Genomic DNA, 17,819 nt, shown 5'->3' on the forward strand with positions numbered 1-17,819 from the left:
AGTTTGACTTATCATTTCTTTGTAAGTTCACTTCATTTTCTTGTTCAATAAAGGGAAATCTCACTATCGAACAGCAAAAATGAACATATCAATTGACAGCTAGTTTCAAAAATGGATTTTTTTTTTTGAATTTCCAGCGGAATCACAAAAAATTACCTATTGATCCAGTTTTCCCTAAATGGGACAAATTTATGAAAAAGTGCCAATCAAACACAGCATTTGATATCCAAAGAGCTCTAATGTGGTATTTTATTTTCTTCATAATTCAAAACTTGAAGAGAATGTTGAAAAAATTGATCCTTTTTTCCTGGATTGATCCTTTTTTCCTGGATTGATCCTTTCCGTTCTTCTATGGATGGCAACCCGGGTAACTTACTCGATTGAACGGATATAATTGTGCCGGCAAAGATATTGAAAATCTTGCTATCACTGTCGATTATATGATTTTTTCTGCTCAGAACGTTTTGTTTTTCAATGAAAGGTTCACGTTTTGTTCTGACCACTCTCAACGAGTGGGAACGAACTCTTGATTTGTGTCGTTTTTTTCAAGCCAATTTTGCAAGGAAAACTTGAACGGGGTCAAGGTTGGTATGATATTGAAGCCCTGTAACAATGCGCCCCCCCCCTCGAGAAAATCCTAGATCCGTCCCTGGCCCTGTTAGTCGTGATTTAACCATCTCTCAGGGCCGAGAAAAAATTGGTCTGATTATTTTTAACTTTCAGACTAATTAAGATGCAACTTGATGAGAAGCTGACCTCCCAATTGAATTCGACTACAGTTTCAACCCTTTTTCTATGTTTTAACTGTTTTCATTTTGTCGCTTTTTTACATAACTCAGTTACCTGTAACAAACAATTGCTGTAAACTTTTTGAAAAGAAAATTGAATTTTTTCTTTTCTTAGATTTTTTTTTACTTTTTAATTTCTTTTCTTGAAACTTCTGGTTGAAACATGCAGTGTTACATTCCCAGCAACCGGTTATCCTCGTGATTTTGATGAATTTGAATGATGAGATCATCATTGCGCTGCAATATATTAGACCTGAAATCTTTTTGAATTCAGGGAAGCTCATTTTTCATTTTAACTTTTTCAGCTCATTTTTTCTGATGTATAAGATGACGATCCTCTTCCTAGGTCGCGTGACGAACACATTCTAGCAATTAGGGAGGAGCAGAGACTGCAGATAGTGTCAGTGTCCAATGCAATGGAGATAGTGGAGACAGAGAAGGCCACTCTAGTCCAAATGCGGAACCAGGCACACCAACAATTGCACTGGTTCGTTGGAAAAAAAAACACTGGTTCGTGTTTTTGATTTTTTGTTTGACGAAATATTCAAAACTGTGGGTATTGATCTTACACCGTGGGCTCATATAAATTATGGCGCTCCAACAACAGCTGTGTCGTTGAAAAGGGTTTCCTTTTGGAAATGTTGAAGACAATTTGTTTCGTATGAACTTTCGAAGAATGATAAATCACTCTTTTACAGAGCACCCCTAACTACAACTACACCAATTACACTACTTTTTAATCGAAATAGCCTAATGTGCGCTGAATTTGAAAAATAAAAGCGTTTAAAGCACAATCTTACATTATTATCTTTGAAATTTAAAAAAAAACAAGTTTTAGGGTCTACTCAACTTATAGGTATAGACTTTTCTTGTCGTCAATAGTTGGGTTTTTCCTTCAATTTCAAGGAACTGGTTGCACAAAATAGATAGTGAAAAAGCTTTTTAGGCATGTTTCGACAAATTGTGGCATGGTATTGCATGTAGCAGTAAAGCTTTTTTGAAATCACAAGCCGGTTCGAAGCTGCATGAGTACTGCTATTTGAATTGCCAATAAATCATAACTAAGTGCAAGTAACCAAAGTAAATTGTGCAAGTAACTCATTAGATAAATTTAGCTTAGAAAAACGTATTTTCATACTTGCAGCCTAAAACATCAGCTGGAAGGTGAACTCGAACTGCGTGCAGAGCTCATCGAGGGTCTAAAAGGCGACCTGGAATGGGCAGTGGAGCGCAGTCGACAATTAGAAGAAGACAGGGAGAACTTTCTGTTCGCCGCCCGGAGTCGCGAGAGGGCGCTGGAGTGCCAGCTGGAGGAAATGGGTGGACTTATGGAGGCCATGAGACGCATGGTGTGCACTTGTGACTGTGGCAGACGCATAATGGCTTATGACCACTGCTAAAAATACTGACCACTGCTAAAATTTGTTCAGTACGGGCGTCATCTAGAAAGTATAATATATTTTTTTTGTGATTTCATTAATTAAATTGATGAAAATGAATTTAGAATATTTTAATTTTGAATAAGAATAAAGTGATTAAGATAGGTGGAAATGGTGAACGTGGAAAGGATGCAAAAAACCGTGAACGGTTTCTAGTTTCGAAAGTGGAATTTAATTTTTAGATTGCCAGCGGAATAACAACTTTACCTGTTGATCCAATTTTCTCAAAATGGGTTAATGTTATCAAATCGTAAACTGTTCTAGAAGTTCAAAGAGCTTAAAGGGCATCTATTTCTTTCTTTGAAATTCGAAAGTTGAGATTTTTCCAACAAAGTCAGTGTTTTTTTAACGTTTACTTGCGTTCATAAATCTTTTCCAATCTTCGATTGGCTATGTTTTAATATTGAAAGTTCAATGCGGAGGATACCAGTGGAAAAGGGAGCCTGCAGCTTCCCGATAAATGTAACAAGATTCTTAAGTAGGTACCATAGGGGGGGGGGGGGGGAATTATTAAGTAGATCCTTTTCATAAGCCGCGTGTATTTTTTTCGATATTTTTACTTTTCTTTAAATTTTTGGTAATTACATCAATAAATTTGTTCAGTTCAATTGTTTACAAATATTTAGTTTATTTTATTATTCTTCAGAACCAAATCTTCAGCCTCTGAAGATGACATTGAAGAGAGCTGTGATTTTTTAAAACTTCGACAGTTGATTTAATCTGAATCTTCTGCATCAGCCAGCTTCCATGGTTTCACAGGGAATAAATCGTGACCTGAAGCAATTATTTTCTTAGTGTTTTTTTTTTGCAAATTTTGTGGTCAAAAAGCGATCAAAGGTAATTCGTAGTGTAACTACAAAAATGTTTATCAGTTATTTCTATATTATCGATTGACAAAATGTGTTTATTACACGAGCTGTTTTCCTGGATACCTCTAAAAACACTCCTAAATGTTCTATATATTTTTAAGTGAAAAATTAACGCACTTGGTAAATCTCTGCTAGTCCTTGTTATTCCGATCGACTTGGAAGGAGAAGGAGCTCTAAGTTTTGCTCTCGGGTCATCCCCGCCCGGACCGACTGGTAGTCCGAACATAGGAGTCGTGCCCGAGAACGAGGCTGTCAATTGTTTGCTCTCGGGTGACGACTCGGTACTGTTTTCTCTCTCGGCTTGTTCGTAATTGGGACTCGGTCGCTGTTCGTGTTTGGATAGAGATTGAGTGACTGACATTGAGTTTCTGAGAATCGACTTGACAGGGGATGTTTGGGTCCTAATGAGAGATCCGGTCTCGGCGTAATTTTTCTGCATTTCCTAAAGATCAAAGTATAAAATTAGCATTTTTTTACATCCAAATGTCTGTTTGTCCAAAATATAGACATTTTTTTGAAACCGTCCCTAATAAATATAACGGTGCTCTAAAACTTTTATAACTTTTAAAATGCCTGTCTTAATTTGCAAATTGTACCTACTTTATTTGCTCACAAAAAAGCAATCACTGTTTTGTAATATGAGTCAATCATGTTTTTACGCAGCTTGCGTTTTAAATTTAGATTGTCTATCAAAAATGAATCTATTAAGGAATGAAACAAATGGGCACCTGAATCATCTTTGAGCTGGTATGGTGTCCTGCCGCGGCTTTGTAGCCAGGTGGTGACTTCTGACTATGACTCAGTGGTTGGGGAAGAGTAAAACCTGGGGGAATATTGACCCCTGTCATCGACTTTCTCATCATTTCTTCTCGCTTGGATTGCATTGCTTTTTGCCTACAAAATAGCATTCGATCTTGGACCTTATCAACGTAAAAAAATAGATTATTCATTAACAATTTTTTTAAAAAAAGCAGATCTCCAAGAGTGAATAAAAAAGAATTATAGAAAAAAAATAAATTTTTAAACTAATTGTAACAGAAATGTCAATTTTTCGATGTTTTTTCGGAAATTCAAATTTTTTAGTTTTTTAGAAAATTAGCTCACTTTTTGTCAGCAAATAAGTACTGACTCCTGTCTCGGCTGTCATCATTGTCCAAGAAGTTGTATCTAATGAGATCTGTTGGGTGTCTATCATTGGCCTTCCACGGAGGAGGGTCGAACGAGGAGGAAGTGCCTCCCATCGTGCTACGTCTGTTGCTGCCGCGAGAGGGCGATGCTTCCTCCAAGTCATGGTGGTCACGACTGTGTTTGGAGGCAGACTTCTTCTTCTCAGAAGCTGGTTCGGGATCCTAAATTTCAGCGTCTAGTAAACACAGTTTTGTTAAATTAATATATTTGAGTAATTATCAAGATGCAGATTTGTAGAATATAGATAAATAGAGATTCACAAAAGACTAACTGAGAATCTACTTTGCCGTTTTTGTTCGTTCTTCCATTTGATATACCTCTGCAAAATAAGGTGGTTACCGTTAAAATTACACAGGAATTGAACTGGGCACAAAATAAGGCCCGTTTACATTCGCCTTCCTCGCCTCTCATTTCTTATAACTTATAGGTTATAAAAATATAAGTGTATAGAAAAAGATATTCAGGGCTCCTTAAAAGTTGCTTAAAAAATGACATGAATTTTCAGGTTTACGGCAAAATCTTTAAAAAAAAGATCACACCGATGAAAATGTGCGAGTTTAAGTGATTGCTCCCGGGCAGGCTCGAACTGCCGACATCCGCATTGCTCATACTGTCTATAAGTACGGCGCTCTAACCGACTGAGCTACGGGAGCATGACTATCGTGCAATGGTAAAAAGTTGGGTTGTCGCTGCTGGAACTTAGGCGGAAGTACGAATATAAAGAATCACAAATACAAAAAAAATATCCACAAAAATGTAAAACAGCGCCAAATTAAAAACTTCAAAAACTGTAATTTTACACTTGCGGAACTCACTGGGTTGTTGAGGATGAGGTCCTCGACTTTTTGGATGTAGTTTCTTTTCCAGATGCCAGTTTCGAAAGGGGTCGGTTTGAAACCCAGATCCCATCCGAATCTCAAGTTCTTCGCCATCCATAGCACATCCTCTTCTGTCAAGTATTTCCAGAACCAACACACCTGGAAAAGTTCAGTTTTATCATGCATATCAGGAGATCTACTGACATTCTTGCAGGCTATTTTCCTTGCAGCTCTCTAATATTCTGGAACAATTCATCATTGGAGTTTTTTGATAAAATGACCCTATTTGAAAAAATTGGATCAAAAAGTAAAATTGCCTTTTTTCCACTTTTCACCCGACATTTGAAATTCATTTTTGAAAAAAAAAAAATTATTTTACGTTGTATAATAGTGTAATGAAATTTTGCACCGTGAACAAGCTAAAAATTGTGAACAGATTTGTTCTTCATACCTTACATCGTAACATCAAGCATTCAGCCGTAACAACACTAAAGACAACTGAGAAAATAAAAATTATGAAATGTGAGGGGAAGTGGAAAAGAGCCGATAAAACTTTATTTCGCTAAGAAATCTGAAAATTAAATTCCTTTTTCGAAACTAGAAGCCGATCAGATTTTTGCGCGCCATTTCAGCTTTCATAGCTGGAGAGTAAGTGAATTTGAATTGAAAAATAGCCAACAGACAGTTGGAAAAAAATCACTGAACGCAGGTAAGCAGAAAAAAAACACTGGCTTGCTTTTGAAAACATCTCAGCTTTTTTGAAGAAAAAGATGGTTTAAGGTTCTTTGAATTTCTAGAAAATTTTTATGACTGGCACTTGTTGATAAAAATAACCTAATGTGAAAAGTTTGAATCAATAGGTAAATTGTTTTTTTTTGGAAAAACTGAAAATTGAATTCTATTTTCGAAACTAGACGTCGATCACGTTTTTCGTGATTTTTACATTTTTGCTGTTTGATAGTGGAGATTGCCTTCTTTTCAACAAAAGAAATGAATTGATTTCCAATCAGACTAATTAAAAAATAAACCGTAAAAAAGTTACTTTGAGCTTGAATATTTTCTAAGACTTTTCCTAGAAAAACATCGCGACCTTTGAAAGAGTCTGAACTACGTTCATCGACTCTTACTCATAATTTCACTATATCTAACTCTTCGAAATTAGATTTTTCTAATTTTAACAGGTATAGCGCGTTGCTGTTTAATTAGCGGTGAATATTGCAATCAAGTTTTTCTGGCAATAAAACAGAGTTTTTCCACTCCCCCGTCGGTTTGCAAGATTTGCAAAACTAATTTTACTTTGTGATAATGTAATGAAATTTTGCATGGTGAAAAAAATACTATAGAAAACATATTTCTCATTCACACTTTACATCGCCACATCACACCTTCAGTCATAATAAAACAAAGACGACTTAAAAAATTGAAATGTGGGTCGGGGGAAAAGTTTAATGCAGGGGATCGATCAGAAAAACCCAGATGATTGATCGGAAATCTAAAAACATACGAGCTTCAGGTCTAGCGTCTAGCATAATGATATTGCATGAAACTAGCGACTTTAAGCCGCAAAAAAGAAAAATAGCGACCTTAAGTCGCAAAAAAGTTTTGCTCAACAACAAAAACTCAGTGTGGAATAGAGGGGGAAAAAGAAAATGACTATGCTTCGACAGACTTGATACCCTTTCAAGAATCCTCTGCAAATTGTAGTAAGTTCGATCGATATATTATTATGATGCTAGATTGCAATGAAAATAAATTTCAATAAATTCAAGATAAAATTGAAGACTAAAATTACATTCTGGAAATTAGTCAAAATTTTTTGAACTTTTTTGGAGCCCGAATCTCGACCAAATGTGCTTCAATTCGATACCACATTTGAACCCCTTCGAGTTTTCTTTGAGGTTGCGAGAAGTGGGCGAAAAGCACACTTGCTAATTAGAAGTTTTACCACTGTTTTGTGGTAGTCCCGTGTGCGCTCTTGATATCTGGGTGCCAAAGTTTTGCAACAGGTCCCACCCATTTTAAGGATCAGTTTTGAGGTCTTTTTGAGATCTTTTTGAGGTCTTAAGCATAAAAATTATAGCACCTCCACAAGAGGCTTAATTTTTGCATTGTCATTAAAACAGTCGCTGTGGGCTTTTTGCACTACCCCCATTTTCGGAAATTTTTCATTCTAAAGGCGTGTTAGGTGTAGTTATGGCTAAGCGCGTAATGTTACGGAGTAATGTATAAATAAAATTGTTAGCTTCATTAAATTAGCTTCAGAAGTTGTAAAGTTGCGTTGCACTACGACTATGATAAAGTAGTTTTTCAAAAAAAAAAATCAAATGTGGGGGTAAGTGGAAAAGTGTCTCGATGTGCTTTCAACCATAAGTGCAATTATACAAAACGGCAATCATATATTGTTAGTACTAGATTAAGCGCTGCATAGAGTTATGATTTATGCTTGCATAAATAAACGTACTTTTTCTATTTCACAGAGCATGTTACGTTTTTTTTTTCATTTGATAGAATTATGTAGAGGAGTGCTATAATAGGAAAGACACCAAATTTAGATTTTTCCCCTCCCCCGCCCCTATTTGATTTATAGGCTCGAGTTTTTTTAACGTTGTCATAAAGCAGCCATTGATAAACTAACGGCTCTTTTCCAGTTCATTCCCCTCCCCCCTGATTTTTTTGAAATTCAATATATGAAAGTCTATTTAAAATAATTTTTCATGTTAAATATTGCATCAAAACGTGTCAGCGTGAACAGGTGAACAAAATTCTACAACATTTCTAACATGCAAATTGCCGTGTAAACAATTTTCGAACAGCTTTGTTTTGTAATTTTACGAGGGGGGTGGAAACCGGAAAAGAGCCAAAGTATCAAACTAATTCTCACCAACGGATAATTAGGGATGTGTTCTTGGAGCCGGTATGAGCTGATTTTTTGAAGAAGTAGGCGCCAAAAAGATTAAAACTCGAGAAAGCAAATTGATTTAAAACCTGATTTAGAATAACGCTTCCAGTCATAAAAAAAACTTCTAATATCAGTGTTGTGGAGGTGGCTATGCTTCAACCCTTGCACACATCCCGATCTGGGCTCTTTTCCAGTTCCCCCTTTCAAAAAACCGGGTTTTATGTTTGTTTTACGTGTTATTACGGCTAAATGCGTGATGTTACGCTGTAAAGTATGAAGAGCAAATCTGTTCACAGTTGTCGATTTGTTCACCACGCCAAATTTCATTGCATTATGACAACGTTAAATAAGCTTTTCAAAATTGAATTTGAAAGGGGGGGGGGGAACTCGAAAAGAGCCCCGATCTGGTCCAAATAAAAACATTTGACACTGCACATCTGCACACCTTTCCTACCAATCTATATATTTGTAAGCGTTTCCTACCAATCTATATATTTGTAAACTTTATCAGTGAAATGTTCATGGTAACCCTAAATTCGAAACAATCTATTATAATAATAATATATTTTTTGATACTGTTGTTATTTGTGCACCTGTGAGCATCTGCAGAGACTGCGTGGATCCAGAAATGAGAATATATAGAGAGACAGATGTCTGGGGAGAACTCTGGTGAAGTCCAGTTGTCTGGCCGGAAATGTCTTCTTGAGGTGTGTCTCTGCGAACTGCTTCTGCTCATTGCGACTGTTCTCCAGTAGATCTTGCAGAATAACCACTCTTTGCTCATTGGTCCACTTTTGCCACTGTATAAAAAATAATTTCTCATCTTTGCTTCAAAGTCGATGCACCAAATCTTTTGCAGGAGTTGGTAAAAACATGAATAATTTTTCTTCATGTCAAATAAATCAAATAATCAAGGAAATATTTGATTTATTCTCAAGCACAGACCACAAATGGATCATTAGGGATTTCAAAACATCGACTTTTGATTTAAAAAAAAGGGCTTGAAAATTAATCCTTCCCTCGAAAAGTCATCAACAATTGATCCACAAAAAATTGGGTCCATTGAAAAGGAACCTGAAACTGAAGCAAATAAACCCGAAAAGGGGTCTTCCCCCGACTGCACCTTAAATCTTTTGATCAAAACAGTTTTTTGCTATCATGATGAGTTCTTTTTTTATACTTTTGATTATATGGCTTCTCTGGCTGTTGTTCCGACCATTTGAAAAATGTGGAGGAACTTTGAATTCGGGTGTGTTTTAGTTTTTTTGTTTTGTTTTCCAGGCAAAATAAGGTTCCACAATTAATTATCGGTATGGGTCGAGTAATGTATCATATTAATGCCCTTTAAATCGTGATTCAAACGATTTTATGAAATTTTGAAGAAAAAAGTTATCTCAGTGTCGAGAATTTTCTCAGTGTCGAGAAGTTGATATTTTTATTTTTGTTTTTGACCTAATTTCAAGCTAATAAAGTGAGCGGGCAGGCTTACAATAGCTTATTTATGCTTAGTTTAAACCGTGGAAACTTGATTTTTTTATTTAAAGTTTTTTTTGAAGTTTTTAGAGCCAATGTGGGAACCAAAAACTTCAAATTTAAAAAAAGGTCAGCAAAGAAATTTGAAAAAATTTGGAAACTTATTTGAATTTTTCTAACGATTTTTTTATGATTCATTTTTCTACAAAACTGCTTACTTTACTGTGACTGCTGAATGTGCCTAAGTTCCTTTCTTTGTTCAGATTTTTTTATCACACCACACATAAAAAACGACATCAATTTGAAAAATGGAAGAACTTACCCACTTAAAGAGAAGAGCTCGCCTTTCTTCGAATAACTGAAACAAACATTTTGGCGCTGTATAGGTTACGAGCCAAGTTTGACAAAACAAAAATTTATTTTAATTTAACTCTAAATTCACCCTTATAATTTACCTGCTCGTTTGCAGCCGATCCCTTCTTCAGTGGCGTCCAGCTACTTTTCAGGGCACCAGTATTGTTCATCATTAAATCCCTTCAGATTGGGAGCAGTAGTTCAACAAAATGGCGCAAAAATTGTTTAAAACACAAATGGTTAGCTGAATAAATTTGATCTGATATAACTCATTGTATCATAGATTGTTTTTTACAGCTTAAGGGACTGACTCATTTTTGCTTTACACGGATGAGGCTTCAAAAACGCACGTGCAAATTTATTATACTGTACTGAAATTTTTGTAACAGAACCATTTTTTGGTACAAAATAGAATCACAGATAGATCCGATATATGTGAAAAATTTGATTACATGCGATTCAGTGGCATGGTTTTTTTCAAAAACTGCTGCAAAAAGCATGCAGCTCGCGTTTAGCTATAATAATTAAGTTAATTAAGCTATAAGTAAAACAACTATAAAATAGAAAACTTGAGAGAAAAGAAGCCAGTTTTGATAGCCTTACAAATCAACAAGGTACATAATATAAGCACTGCACTGGTCTGCTGATTGTTGGATGTTGACCTTAGTAAATTTTCCTTTTTCATGAGAACTTGATCTCCTACTGCGGCTAAATGCGTGATTTATTGTAAACAGCAACAAAATAGTTTTTTAACATTGAAATTCAAGTATATGTGAAAGATCGGGGGGGGGGGGGGGGGTGTGTTGAAAAAGTGTTGCATGCCAATCTCAAGTCACCTCGCATGCCAATCTTCATGACAATTCGACTGCGTGAACAAAAATTAAGAAATTGACAAATCACAAATGGGAAAACGGCATAAAAGTCAATAGCGGCTCTGTTCCCCCCCCCCCCACATGCAAATTTTTATATTTGAAGTCACTGTTCACTTTGTCCGATTGTCATGAAAATTGACATGCCGACTAATTAGGCTATAACAAACATATTTGGTCTTCATAATTAACCTTGAAAAACCACTCGATAGACCATAAACTTCATATTTGTGTGAGGTGGGGGGGGGGGGGGGGTTGAGGAAAAAGAGCTTTGATAGCTTCGGTAAAGTCATAAAATACTAACAAAACTTAATGATAATACGCTCTGGCTTAAAGATACCAGCAGGAATAGTAGCGGACTTTGGAGGGGCGCACTTTCACCTCAGGGGTACGACCCCCTGCCGACTCAAAGGGTCCCCCTTTATACTATGTTGAGATCTCAAGTTTTGGCTGAACGACCCTAAAGATTGAATTTCAGAAAAAATCAAAGTGGGACTAGAAAAGAGTCGGGGTCTTACGAGGTTAAGTATGAAAACCACGTTTGTAATGGCTTTTTGTAACAATCGGACAAAGTTAACAGAAAAAAATTATTTGTAAAAGTTCGCATTTTTAAATTTGGTGGAAAAGGAAAAAACCCCAATATATACTGATTTTTGATTTTGAGGGGAAAGAGTCCGCAAAATAAAAAAACGCTTTTCTTGGCCCGTTTTTTTAATCAAAATTTTGCTTGCGACGCTTAAATAGAGTCTTTATAGTAATTCGTGAGAGCTCAGAAAACATTTTGGCCGACTAAAAACTTTTTTTTTGAGAAAATCGACTCCCCTCCCTCTCTTGAGAAAATCCTAGAAATGCCCCTGAGCTGGACCATTGTTTTTTTTAAATTAACCATCTAAAAAACGGAATAGTTTTCGTAGGCAAAGTAAATTGCCCATCAAAAAACTGTTTTTCAAACGCGAAACTAAAAATTTTTCAGGCCATTATTTGTCCCTATTTAAAAATTGTTTTTTAGCGTCCATTTTGACCAACCAACTATCGCTAAAACTAAACTGTCTAAAGGCGCTTTTGGCAAAAATATACCAATGTTTGGTCAAATTTTTCCAAGAAGGTTCCAAGAAGTTTGACTAAAACGCATACAGTTCTAGAATGATAGCGTTTCATGCTGTTCTCAGAGAGCTTCAAAAACGTATTGTGTTGACCAACAAAATGTCAAAAACTATTCATTTCTGTTATGAAAATCAGCCTGCCTCTCAAGAAAGTCAGTTATCAAAAAAGTTGCCATATGGACTGAATAGTTCAATCGAAACAGGTGCTGCCCAGAACTTTATCGTCAAAATTTCTATTTTTGTCATAGATTGGTACAAAGTAGCGTTGAAGATAACACTCAGTTAAAATATAATGATAACAAAACTAATAAATATCCACTAGTGACGAGATTGTTGAGAAATTTATATAAAGTGTTAGAAACAGATTGCTTAGAACAAAGTCGGTACAATATGAAAGGGTCCAAAAAAAATCTCCCTGCAAGTTCCCGTACTTAACAAAAACTTGGAAACCAGATCTGAGCATCTTAAAATCTTGCCTATTTCAGATCTTGTCCTGACATGGTGCATGTTTCGTTTGGGCATTGACATTTCTGAATCAGGACTGAGGCAGGTATGGATTTTCTCACAAATGCAGACCTGCTCAAGGCCTGATTCAGACCTGGAACTTACACCGGGGAATTGGCGGTTGTGATAAACTGAGAATTGAAAACGGAGTTGACGGAATATTTGTGCTCGGGGTGGTTTTTTTTCTTCAAACAAAGTTCGACTTTTTAACCAGCCATTTTTCACGGAATTTTTTTTGTCAAGCTAAAGGTATTGTTGTCCTCAGCTAAAATTTGAAAAAATGTTTCACCTGTAATTTTTTTCGTAAAGTTTTGGGGGTTCAAAAATTGCCATTTTGGCCAATCTGGGACAATAAACGCGCGATATATTTCGCACTATTAACGCGTAAGCGGAGAGTTAATCCGTCTTAGAAATCGTTCCAAATTAGTTCAACGAAGCTTATTTGCCATAATTGATTTGTTACAAGTAGCGAAATCTATCATTTTGTACTTTATATGGCGTGTGGGGTATGCTTTTCAAAAAAAAACTCAATTTTTTTTCATTTTTTTCTACCTTTAAATTTTTCTTCACGTTATTTTTTGCTTCATAGACCTTTAAAAGCAGTCGAAACACTCAGGGTTTTGCCTTGGTACGAGCAGTCTTGTTATCATTATATCTTTGCAATGATATTCCTCTGATCCTCACAAAAAGATTATTCTTCAGTGGCACCTGAAAACAGGCCGCTAGCCTGATAATGACCACACGGAGCGGTGCTATGACACTTACTTACCAAATTGTTTTTAGAAATTTTTTTAAATTTTGTATTTTGTTCAAGTCCAATAGAAATTTATCACCCATCACTGTCGAAATAAAATGGCTAACTGCGAGAATGTAGAGCAGAGTAGGCTGCTAGATAAAATACGCAGCCTCCAAAATTTAAATCAATCAATAGTTTGATATCAGTGAGGTTGTTTTTTTAATATATCAGTTATTTCCTTTTGATAAAAACAAGTATTGAGGAAACGTTTGGGATTTGTTTTCTTTCCACAAAATTGTTTTGGCCCGCGGAAAAGTCAAGCTTTCGGATATTCGACCGTTTTGTTTTAATTTTTGACTTTTCTCAGAATTATCCTCTCCAATCTGGGATTGAAAATAATTAAAGAAAATAAATAAAGAAAAAATAAAAAAAGAAAACTGGGATAGAAAATAAATAAAGAAAACCGGTAGAAATCCACCGGAAAAAACTTATAAATCTCAGTTTCTGTAGAAAAATAGAAAAAGTTATTTTCGTCGAAAAAGTCACTCTGAAACTTCAAAACGGTCAAAAAGTTTGTGACTTTGCTCAAAAATTACTCTGCCAAATGCAATATCAATGGTCAAATTGAGATTCTGAAAAATTTTCCTGTTTGGAGTACTATGCCTGTAGTTTTTCAGAAAAACAATTGACCGTCAGAAAAGTCAATTTCGAATTTGAATTTTTTGAAAATTGACTTTTCTAGAAAAGTTCAGTTCATAGATTATGTTCCAATCGAGAAACCCGGCTGTGTAAGGTTCTTTACATGCTGTCTTTCTATAAGTGAAAAATAACTGAAGATTTGGAAAAAGTCCAATTTTTGAAGAAAATTACCCATTTGAACTGGATTCAGGACAACATATGCATTAAAAAAACAGATAAAAGTATCTCTTTATCTGGGCCCTTGGTTTCAAATTTATGTTTCATATTGCGATGAAAATGACAGTGTAATTGTGCTCATTTTGATTTCTGCTCTCAAATTGTTTATGTTTGAAGTACCATTTTTCAGAAGAATGTTTAATACCATATGAAAATTGAAAACGTTGATGCCAGAATTAACTTGAAACAATTTTTTTTTACCTCTTCAGCATTAAACAATGTATATCACAAAAATAAATGATAAGTGTAGTTTTTGCATTACGTAGAGGTTCATTGAACGCCTGTCTCAGCATAGTCCATTTTTCTTCTGCCCCTTCTATTCATATTGAGTTAATGAGCTCAACGAAGCTCTTTTTTCGGTCTTTTTTTTTTACATAAGGCCGTCTTTTTTGTCAAGAATTTTCACTTGGCACCACTAATGCAGCCGCAAATGGTCAAGCGGTGTTAGATTTGACGCTAGAGGTAAAGTAAGATTCACACACGATCATTACCATGGCAGGGGACCGAATACACGATCTGACGATCTGAAAGGAACCGCCTTACCACTCTGCTTAGAATCTACAACAGCTGTTGACTGAACTACTTTTTTCTCAAAACAAAAGATTCAAATAGAATTTGTCAGAATTAAGGTTTTTCGTAGCTAAATTGATCCATTTTGAAAGCTTTCAAATTAATTAGATTCGAATTTTAATTTGAAAAAAAAAAACTGTCGGAGTATTAATCAAATATTTTTTTTACCGCTTATCGTTATCATGTCAAGTCAAAGCTGAAGATGCAGTCGAAGTTTACGAGTTCAGATGGTTAGCTTCTATTGTATATATTAAATATCAAACCTCAATTTTTTCCCATATAATTCCTCAGTTGTTAACATCATTTCCAGATGAGTCACAGTAAAATAAATCAAGCATTGGTTTGAGCAAACACCATAACGACAAAATTATTGTTCCGACTTTCGTAACAAAAGTAACGGAATATTTGTGCTCGGGTGGGTTTTTTTTTCTTCAGACAAAAATTCTAGACAGATTTTTCTTCAGACTTTTTAACTAACCATTTTTGACGGGAGTTTTTGAAAATCAATTGCCATATTTGAGTTGTTACTCGGAGCGAAACCTATCACTTTGCACTTTATATGGCGTGTGGGAGGATGAATTTCACAAAAAACCTCAAATTAAAAAAAAATATCATTTTTTTTATTATATTTAATTTTTTCATGTTATTACTGCTCCTTAGACCTTAAGAGGCAGTTAGAACATTCAGGGCGTCGCCCTGATATGAGGAGCAGTCTTGTTAGGTTTGCATTTCAAAAACACTAGAGCTGAAATAAAGCGTAGAACATGTAAGGTTTTAACATATGAGTTCTTTTAAAAGGATCTATTCAAACTGTTCACAAATCCAGTTTTGTTCTAAGCACATAACGTTTTTCTTAAACCATCTGAAGGTCAGAAAATCCCCAGGGTTTGAATAAGGTATCGGAGGTGACCAACTGTTATCCACTTTCAGCATATATGGTAACCCTTCTTCTTGCGGTGGTAAACTGAAATAATGATTATGTCTTCTTAACTCGCCGATTCCATATCCCACTTTCGTAATTATATTCTGTTGACAACTGGGTAAATAGTAGGCCCATATTTCATTAAGCTCTTTGTTTTCGTCTGTAAAATCTGACATTTTCCCATAGTATTCTTCAGGCGTCAACATCATTTCCAGAAGACCCACTGTAAAGTAGTCGAAATATTGGTTTACGCAACAACCATAACCATCGACAAAATTATTTATCTGTTTGTATTTGGAGTCGAACACGTCTTTCAGCTCGCTTTGAACAAAATCTTCTAACCAGTAAACATGGTACATCAAATTGGCATTTGTCACATCCATGTTTACTTGTGCAACATATGCAGGATTTTCAATTTCTTCAGAAGTATAAAAAAATTGCAAACAAAATATTTGACTAAAATTGCGGCAAACTTTCCAATAGTAATCTTGCGGCTCTTGAACGGGAATTATGAAAACCAATGAAGACCAAGTTGGATTCACTGTTGTATTCACCACAATGTCATGCACTACCATTTGGACAAAGTATAAACTGTTAAGAAAGTAACATAAGGATACTGTATTCATTTCAAAGGTATTTTTCGTTTAGTATCTGAGCTGAACTTTTTGGTTGCTTGGGTGATTCAAAACAAATTTATCTCTATGAATCTGTTGTTATTCAGAAATGTTGGACCAATCCTTGAAACTATTTATTTTAATGTCTTGAAACTGTTAATTTTAATGTTATTTTAATACGACCCAAACAAATCAGAATATGTTAATCAGAAACTAGTTCACATGCTGATGGAAGCTGTTACAAAGTTATTGTTCCAGCTTAGGTAGAAATTGCCGGAATATTTTTTACAGCTTGTTTTTTTTCTCAAACAAGTTTCGATTTTTTTCTGAACATTTTTACAACGCGACTTAATTCCCTTGCGACTTAAGAAAAATTCCCTTGCGACTTAAAAAAAAGACTTTGGCGTTGCTATTCAAGAAAAGACCGACGACAAAAGACTGGCGGCGTTGCTTAAGAAATCATATTCTTGCTCTGGAAACATCCTCGCATGCACCATTATAGATTTTAATTTTATGATCTCAAACTATTTCTCTACAAAGCTAATGAGGTTGACTTACTCTTTACCCTGACAAAAAACGACAAATAAAAGTTTTGATAGATTTACTTGGTCTGGACAAAAAGCGGATAAAATTTTTAAGTAATTTTGCGCAGAGGATCGAAATAAAACAACAAAAGATCCAGCAAATAATTCCGAAAAATTACTGCTGCAATCTATGTTTGAGAATCTCAATCTTCTGATATATGCCCCCAAGAATTTTGAATATATGTGTCGTCAAAACAGATATGACCGTTTTTTGACGCCAGACCAAGTAAATATTTCAATTCTGTTATTTGTCGTTTTATGGCTGCATAAAGATTAAGTCCAAGCTCATTAGACCCCCAAAGAACTAATTTGAGTCCTTAAACTTAAATTGATAATATTGTTTGCGAAGATGTTTCCACAGCAAGAACGGCTTTAAAACTATAGTTACGATATACGAGCTATTTTTCGCCTTCTAATGAAAATTCTCAAAGTTTGGACCAGCTAGGTCCTTTCAAAGAGTTTCATCGTCAAACTTTGAACCCTACCTATATCTTCAATAAATGCCTCCCTCTATCCTCGAAATAAAACAAATCCGCTTCTGTTTTTACATATTTTTCTATAATTTTGAAGGATAATTACTTCCAGATTTTTAAATTTACAATCCATTAACTGTCAGTCACGATAAAGTAATCAAAACTTTGTCAAGCCAAATGCTTCAGCTAGTTGCTAACAACTGCGTCAATTTTAAGTCACAATTTTTTGGTAGTCGAATAATACATCAAATAAGCATATTTTAAAAATGCTTAGTTGCTTTTTGAACTGCTTCATTTAATATCTACTCTGAACGAGACAAAGGATGTGGCAACTATCATTGATTTGCCCTGCTACGAAATTTTCAAGCCGGGTTCAAGTAACGCTTGTTTAGAAGATTTTTTATAAGGTTTTCAGTGAAATTTGTTAAAAGAACTTTCGTAAGGAAACTCTTGATTCAATTTTTAATTCTTATTGTTACGGATTTTTTTTTCGTTTAGAAATATATGAATTTTCTAAAATTAAAATTAAATTTTTTTGATAAGCTTCGCAAATCTATGTTTGAACCAAACACTTCATCCTTTGCTTAAGCCAACGGAAAGTCAGAAACTGTCATGTGTCCTGGTTTCAAGAAAAGCATCGGGGTCGCCCAGTGGTCTCTTATTTTCCTTAGTTTTTTGTGTATACTCTTCCTAATCATTAA

At 35.2% G+C, this 17,819-nt stretch overlaps 1 protein-coding gene and 1 non-coding gene across 2 annotated transcripts; both read right to left on the reverse strand.

Moving 5' to 3' along the window:
• Positions 1-2,792: 2,792 nt before the first annotated feature.
• Positions 2,793-10,206, reverse strand: LOC134855367 (F-box only protein 16-like). Its single transcript, XM_063871873.1, has 8 exons — positions 9,930-10,206; positions 9,797-9,832; positions 8,595-8,801; positions 5,100-5,261; positions 4,201-4,445; positions 3,825-3,990; positions 3,214-3,538; positions 2,793-3,001 (listed from the first exon to the last, which is right to left on the reverse strand). The coding sequence occupies exons 1-8, from the start codon at positions 9,999-10,001 to the stop codon at positions 2,943-2,945; spliced, it is 1,272 nt and encodes a 423-aa protein (XP_063727943.1). The 5' UTR covers positions 10,002-10,206; the 3' UTR covers positions 2,793-2,942.
• Trnai-uau (transfer RNA isoleucine (anticodon UAU)) lies at positions 4,851-4,937 on the reverse strand. Its single transcript is given in 2 exon segments — positions 4,851-4,886; positions 4,900-4,937. It is a non-coding gene; the product is annotated as a tRNA-Ile (tRNA).
• Positions 10,207-17,819: the final 7,613 nt, after the last annotated feature.

This window comes from Symsagittifera roscoffensis, chromosome 1 (genome assembly GCF_963678635.1).
Source record: "Symsagittifera roscoffensis chromosome 1, txSymRosc1.1, whole genome shotgun sequence".
NCBI lineage: Eukaryota > Metazoa > Xenacoelomorpha > Acoela > Convolutidae > Symsagittifera > Symsagittifera roscoffensis.